The 8,064-nt window shown below is 33.5% G+C and overlaps 1 protein-coding gene across 1 annotated transcript in view; it reads left to right on the forward strand.

Annotated features, from left to right (window-relative positions):
* Positions 1-6,018, forward strand: part of LOC108693325 (GTP cyclohydrolase 1) — a 19,614-nt gene extending 13,596 nt beyond the window's left edge. The window contains exons 4-6 of the mRNA XM_018202216.1: positions 2,167-2,332; positions 3,229-3,345; positions 4,765-6,018. Coding sequence (XP_018057705.1) covers positions 2,167-2,332; positions 3,229-3,345; positions 4,765-4,894 — 413 coding nt within the window. The 3' untranslated portion in view covers positions 4,895-6,018. The remainder of the gene's footprint in view (positions 1-2,166; positions 2,333-3,228; positions 3,346-4,764) is intronic.
* Positions 6,019-8,064: the final 2,046 nt, after the last annotated feature.

The raw sequence follows: 8,064 nt of genomic DNA on the forward strand, positions 1-8,064 counted from the left end.
AGAGAGAGAGAGAGAGAGAGAGAGAGAGAGAGAGAGAGAGAGAGAGAGAGCGCCAGTTCTTCATTAATTGAAAATGGAAAAAATCCCTATTTCGCAATCTTATTAGCCTCTGCGGTGAAGTAATTATATCAAAGTCAAAAGTACAATTTATAAGGATAATAAAGTAATTAACTGGGAAATCATCGCGTGATTTAATTAGATTTCTTTTATTGCGAATAATATAGTACAAAAATAATATAGTACAAAAATAATATAGTACAAATAATAGAACAAGAAATAGAATAGTACAAAGAAATAGAATAATATAGTACAAAATTATAGAAGTGCGCCTGTATTCTGTAAAAAAATATAATACCATACTTTTCACTTTTTTTTTCTTTCAACTTGCTCTCTATGGCGAGCAGAATGAGGAAGCGAGGGAGAGAAAAAGAATGGGACGTTGAGAGGGTAAGAGGGTAGAACTTAAGTGCGACTCGTAGAAAAGAGAGCGTAAAGCTCTTAGTATAAATGGAATTCTCAGGGACGCACGAGGCACAATTTGAAAAGAAAATCCCCTTCATGTCCTTTTTCTTCTTCCTCCACGTCACGTACATCCAATATAAATGTCACAATATTTGAACAATTACGTGGTTTTGCGGAAATTCGGAAAAAAATTCGCACATATTATCAAGTTGACACGGAGAACAAATTCTTTTTCTTATTTGATGATGTCGTTCTCGTAATTTGTATAAAGGAATTTAGCATGATATGCTGAATAGCATTTTATCGTGCAACGGTTTTCGAAAAATATTTAGATCCGCATTTATTTTTAATTATTAAAAAATGGATAGAAGAGATAGAGATTTAATTCGTATAAAATCTTTAATGAATTACGAGAAAAAATAAATTATTATGAAAACGAGAAAATTTTCTTTTGTATCAATTTTTTCATTAAATTTATCGAGGTTTATTTATTTCGATTCAAGAATTATTTCTCTTTCTTCTTTTCATTTTGAGTTTAATAATGTTTTCCTGAATCTCGTGATAATTAAGTATCTAACGATCCTGCTTGAAACTGGGAGTATTTATAAGTGATGGATGGGAGATTTTAATTTACTTTGGTTTGAACAACGAAGAGATCTTCAAGATAAACTTTTACAGTTAACGGCAATACGGATGCAACGGTCTGAAACGAGGCACTTTCGTATGAAAGCTCGACTATTCTTACTCATTCTCTTGCGCGAACAATTCTACTTGTGGCTTTTATTTCGCTCAAATACTTTTAACAAGTCATTTATATTTATATGTGTATACATATATATGTAATATATATGTTATATAAAAAAATATATATATTTTTTGATAAATTAATGATAAATTCCATAAGATTTCTAACATGGTAGAATTTTTTAAATGCCATATGTGTGGCAGTCCATAAAAGTTAATCGAATTGGTCGATCACGTTTAAGCTACCAAGTCATAAAATCGAGTTCTACAGTTGGAGAGCATCCCCTATGTGGGAAAGGAAATGATTTTACTTTTACGAGAGTCACTGATCCATCTCTTGACTTTATACCCGAGAAATAAATATTGTATGAGATTTATTTTCGTACATTTCGCAAGGAATATGTGATGAATGTATTTCTGTCACGTTTGTGCTGATAGCTATTCCATGATTATATGTCGAATTCAACAAGTTAGAAATTTTATTATTTAGAGTTATCAGTCTTTTCTGTTGTCATTTGGAAAATTCAAGCACGATCAATCGGGTAGGCGAATCCATTTCATTCATCATTGTCGGTTATCGCGAGGGTGTTTCTTGTTAAGGTTGCCGTGGAAACGGTCGGAGACTACCAGTAGCACCACCATTATATAGCTACAGATATATACCGACCATCCATGCGTATGTATACACTACCACTAGGATCCATGGCGCAGTAAGTAGGTCAATATCGAATAAATCACAGCCAGGATAATCCGCCCGCTAGAATGAAAGAACATCTTTCACGAAATAATGTTATCACCTGTCTCATATGTCTGTCACTAAATTAAAAAGCACATTTCCAAAGATTTTGATATATTTGATCATATGTGAAATATAATTTCAATAATACTCGTTGGAAATTTTGTATTTGTTAACGAATCGTTACGGCTAAGTCGGATAAAAAAATTTTGACATTGTTACAGACATAATTAATGACGCGATATTCGATGAGGATCACGACGAGATGGTAGTAGTAAAAGACATCGAGATGTTTTCCATGTGCGAGCATCATTTGGTACCATTCTATGGCAAGGTGTCGATCGGTTACCTTCCTTGCAAGAAGGTATTAGGCCTCAGCAAACTCGCCAGGTAATTAAATTGAATATTAATTAAACATCTTATCAGGTTTATCGAGTTTTTCAAGTTGCAAGTGATTAACTTGACATGTAAATTATTCACGATTTAAGATCAGTTAATACCTTCCATTTGGACACACAACGTAATTGTGATTCTGTCATGTATCATATATCGTTTCTTCATGCGTAAAAATTATTATATTTATAATATTTATAAAACTATTATATTAATAATAATTCAATCGATAAACATTGAAAATGTCAATCTCTTTGGTTGAAGTCAAGTTGAAGAATATAAATTTTAAACTTAGATAAAAAAAAATTTTTATTTAATTATATTAAAATGTATCGTCCTTTACTTCCTATAATTTTAATTCAGACACATGTTTATATAATGCAAAATTTTTTTCTTTTTTTAAAACATAACATTGCGTGGTAGATTGCGAGCGTGTAAATAAAAAAGGAAGAAACTTCGCTTCTTTATTCATCGGAATTTGCGATATTTATGGTCGTGCCTTGATAATTTCGTCGAATTGCACGTTAAATAGTCCTGGCCTTGATCAGTGACATATTAAGGTGAAAAGAAAGAATATGACGAGACTGGTCTCCTAAGACCACACTTTCACGCACATAACGGCCCGGGATCTCCGTTTACTCGTTAAACGCCTGCTTAAAAGCAAAGTAAACGGTCAATAATGGAAACAGGATCGATGACATTCCGATACGCTGTTCGAACGACAGTTTATTCTAAACCGTTAACTTTTTTTTCCTCAATTTTTACAAGCATCTTTTTCGATAATGGATTTGGAAAGAAATAATATTTGCATGCACTCAGCTTCGATTTTAAATGGCGTATTTCTTGATGATTTTTAAGAATGATTTTAGAAGAAGAGAATTTCCTGTCCGCAGAATCGTGGAGATCTTCAGCAGACGACTTCAACTGCAGGAACGACTTACGAAGCAAATTGCGATAGCGGTCACAAAGGCTGTGCAGCCTGCAGGAGTAGCCGTCGTGATTGAGGGAGTGTAAGTACATAAAATTTTATAATATATCACAAAATTTTAATCGCTTCAATTATGAAAGACGAAGCAATCGTTTTGTTTGATACAAATGAGACCACTTAAAAACAAAAAACGACTGTAATGAATAATTTACAAAAAAAAAAAATAAATAATGATGGAACGGGAAAAAAATTAAAATTATTATAAAATAATAAAACTTCCAAAATATATAACTTTCATTCCAAAATCATACAATATATATTATAATATTAGGACACATGATAATGTCTCGAGTCAATCACTTTCTGATTAGATTGACTCCCGAGACTATATGGACTATAGGATTCTTAATCATATGTTGATAATTCGGATATTGTGATATCAGTTCACCAGTTAAAACTTTCCTTTCAATCAACAATTTGCGGAATAGTTTTTGCAGGTGGAACGATCGCGAAGGAACACGACCTTGTATCGCCGCGCGAACGTTGTATATAATTAAAATATTCACGTAACAATCCGGTTGTTCGTTACATGACGTATGCATGAGCACGACCAATAAATCTTGAGCGGGGGTGCACGAGTGTCACCTCAGCCGGGGTTATTAATCGTTTCGTATAATTAATATGGAAAACACGAGCACACCCAACACAATCCTGAATAATTCAGAAAGATCATGCCACGTGCTTCCTTAATTTACAATTGCATTTTCCGAGATATTAGATATTATAATTGAAATATCCTTTGACGAGTCTTTTGAGAGACTCCACTCAAATAGTTCGTAACGCTTTTGCCAAGATTTATCTTTACTCTTGGTGTATCAGAACTAGATATTTTTGTCATCTTGTCGCGCGAATAATGTTATTATCAGTGTTATTTTCGCGTGCACTGAAACTATTTTTATCAGCCTTCGAACGCGAATAATTCATACTTTACAGTACTGTCTTGCCGCCATCGAGCCGCCCGATTTATCTCGCGAGAGTGATAAACCGATAATTAACTACTAATACGATGCTATTTTCGCAAAGATCGATGCTATTCTCGTCGATCTGCGCAAATAATTTATAAACGCGACCGACGTGACTTCTCCGCTCGATTTGTACCGCGAGAATAAGCCAATTTATTCTATGAAAATGATAAACTGATAAACAGAAATCGGAGCTATTACAAATCACTATGAGCGGTCGTCATGTTGCGACATCAGGACTTACGCGAGTTTCTTCAAGCCGGAGAATCCAACTCGCCATACGATACGCATTAATTAATCAAATCCTCCCGTTTGTGATAAGATCTATCTGCGAGAAGACAACAAATTAAATCTATTGAAACTATCTGTAACATGAGCTTTAATGGTACAATTCTTTTTTTTCTTTTTGTGATTTTCTTAATTATATACACAACACACCCACTGTGGGAAAAGAAAAAAAATCTTTGCATATGTTTCAGGCATATGTGCATGGTGATGAGGGGTGTGCAGAAGATTAACAGCAAGACAGTGACTTCGACGATGCTGGGCGTATTCCGGGACGATCCGAAGACCCGCGAGGAATTCCTGAATCTGGTGCACAACAAGTAAACGGTCGAGTCGCGTCACGATGTCATTATCGTCGGCTACCATGGGACCACTAGATTTCAACATCCCGACTACTCTCCGACATCCGACCGCTACCTCGTTGCGAAGCCCTCGCTCACAGGACGGGATCGTTGTCGTCGCCGCCATCGCAAAAGTCATCCCACCCGCTTACATTCTATTTGTTTCTTGAAAAACAAAATCATACACGCGTTCGTCGACCTCAACAATGATTCCATGTGTCTCTCTGTATTGTAAATACGATAAAGTTCAAGAGCGATCGCTTTCTGGGACCAAGACAGCGTGATAGCGGATGGTGGAGATGATGCTCGACGCGTGTCCCGCGCTGATAAGGACGCGCTCAAACTGCTGATCGAATGACATTGACAATAACGACGACTATGACGCGTCATGGTCATCCACGAAGACGCCTGTATGTTTCGGAATGACTATGACGCGGACGATTGTTGCACCGTGAATGAAGATGACGAGCGACATGCATTCCGGTGCAAAGGGACAGCGAAAAAAAATAGCGGTTTAATTCAAAGATGAATTATTCAATGCAATAAAACATCTGGGAACAGGAAATTGCTGCTGGATCAGCGACTTCCTATCATAGAATCCATGTTCGCTGCATCTTTGACCAAGCGAGTTAGTCGCTTATGAAGGAACTTTTTAGGAAATTTTTCAACGAAAGCTCCCGTTGATCGCGAACTTCATAGTCGATGCACTTCTCATGACAATAAATTATACATCCCGATTAGTGAATTCTTTGAAGAGATCGCGCTCAAACTTCCGTCTGTTTGCGTCAACTGTGGGCTTTCAAAACTTAAGGCCTTGGTACATACAAAAACTTCAGACGTAAGATTTAAACAGTAAGAAAATCAACATGTTGGATTCGTTATACTGTTTACGTTATTGTCTTACAGTCTCTATTGTGATTGGTTCGCTTACTGCTTAAGTCTTATGTCTTAAGTTTTTTTATGTGCCATGGCCTTTAATTTTATGCGTTTCGCGATATTCGGTACTTCTCGCAGCTGCGGAACTCGACAGCCACGGGTTTCGCATTGCGACCGATCTACATCGCGTGATCGCTTATTTTTGTCCGCCACATTTAACATTTGTTAATAAGCGCATTTCGATTAAAACAGATATATTTTTATATTTGAAATATTGCCAAAAATTAGAATATTATATACCTATTCTTTTTTCGCAGTTTTTTATTTCTACAATTAAATTAACTTGATTTATGCTTCAAGTCAAAATATACACATTGAAATCCATTTTAAGTTAATTAAAAATTAACATTTTTTTTTGTAATTCTAAAACATGATCAATCATCAAAGAACTTTCTCTTAATTAAAATTTCAAACATGTTTTAATAGTTTTGTTTAAGAAAACTTGTTTCAAAAGCGCTTATTATCGGATGCTACATGTCATTCATTTTCAATGAGTTCTTCTCATCTTAGTTCGATTTAATTTTAAAAAGAAGAATTTTAAAAGAATTCGCGAAAAAAATGTCGCGAAATGCGCACTGCTTCAGCCATGCATTACGCATCGTGACAACTTTGAAAAATATCACACCGCATCTGCCTATCCATTCGTCGAAATGTTTCCTAGGGAAAATTTAATTGTTCACCCTCGGAAGTTCATTCTCGACTATCATGAAATGCATATCATTAAATTAAAGTTAATTTACTTTGCGTATTCTACATTAATTAAAATAAAGATCACGAATTTTTTTTCATATAAGCATTGTTAAATTCACGCGATTAGGATTTCTATTTTATCTGGGATTGTGAAAATTTATATAGAGAATGTTGTCTTTGTTGCACTTTGCTTTTCGCGTGTTTGCGGCTAGTCCACGAGTACCGCACCTCACATCGAGATTTTTACTAATATTAATGATGTAATATAACGCAATTTTTATTGTATACATATTGATTTTTGTTAAAGTATGTGATTAAAAACTTCCTGCCTCAACAAACTGAAGTGACAGAACTTCAGTATATTCTCCGATTATATTTTCTGACCGCAAAAGGCTGGAAAGATATTCAAGTTATATCTTACGAAAGTAAACGTTAATATTTGTAATATTTTTCTGACAATATTATATAAAAAGTTATATTTATATTTTCGATGACAAAGCATTGCTTGTTTTTTTCCCCTCTTTCCTTTTATACAGATATAAAAATAGGCCTGTTTTTTTAGCGGAATTTTTGCACGAATTATCTTTCTTCCTTTTCTCTTCAGAAGGAAAGAAGAAGAAAGATGAACTGGCAAAAATTCAGTGCCAAAAGAACAGACTTATCAATAGGAATATTCAACATTTCAGAAATATATTACATAATTTGGGTTTTCCGATGCATTTTTTTCGTAGTAAAAATTTAATATGTAATATGTACGTTATTAAATTTTTATACAGTATATTTTTCGAGACTTTGGATGATAATCGTTTAAGTATTTGATTTTTTATTTTGAGTTATATACTTTTATTTCTGGCGTGAAATCTCAGTAAAATATTGTACATAACCAGGGTTACCATAAAAAATAAATTTTAAAATTCTTTGATTTTTCCAGATAAAAATGAGAAATTTCCATGACTAATAAAATATGTAAAAATTTTAACATTATAAAATATGTAAAAAATTTTAACATTTAGAATCAAGGATTGTAAGAAAGTTAGCTTATATAAAACGCAAAAGAAGCTTAGTAACATAATAAAATTTTGGGAACAAATTCAAGCCAATAAAAAATAAATTAGTATTGGAAAAAAGAATGTAGTTATGACGAATAAGAACAATCAAATAAAATTACTGAATAAAATATAAATTTTAATTATTTTTTTTAATCGTTTAAAGTGCATGAGTTTTGAAACTATAAACGTCAAATGTAATATTTAAAAAATTATAAAAATTATTTGAAATAGGAGCAGTTTAAGAGAAGGGAATTGTGAACAAAGTTCAAAATTCCATTCTCTTTTATATTTTCTTCTGACACTTTTCCTGATTTTCCATAACCAATTTTAATTTCCTTGATTTTTCTCGGTTTTTCAGGTCTGTGACTTTATCAGGCAATCCTGATAAAGTACATCAGGATTAAGAAATCTTATTACACGTTTCTATGTCTTTCAATCTAAAAAAAATTTCAATTAAGTGCATTGTGAATATTGCTTA

This window comes from Atta colombica, unplaced genomic scaffold, assembly GCF_001594045.1.
Source record: "Atta colombica isolate Treedump-2 unplaced genomic scaffold, Acol1.0 scaffold109, whole genome shotgun sequence".
NCBI lineage: Eukaryota > Metazoa > Arthropoda > Insecta > Hymenoptera > Formicidae > Atta > Atta colombica.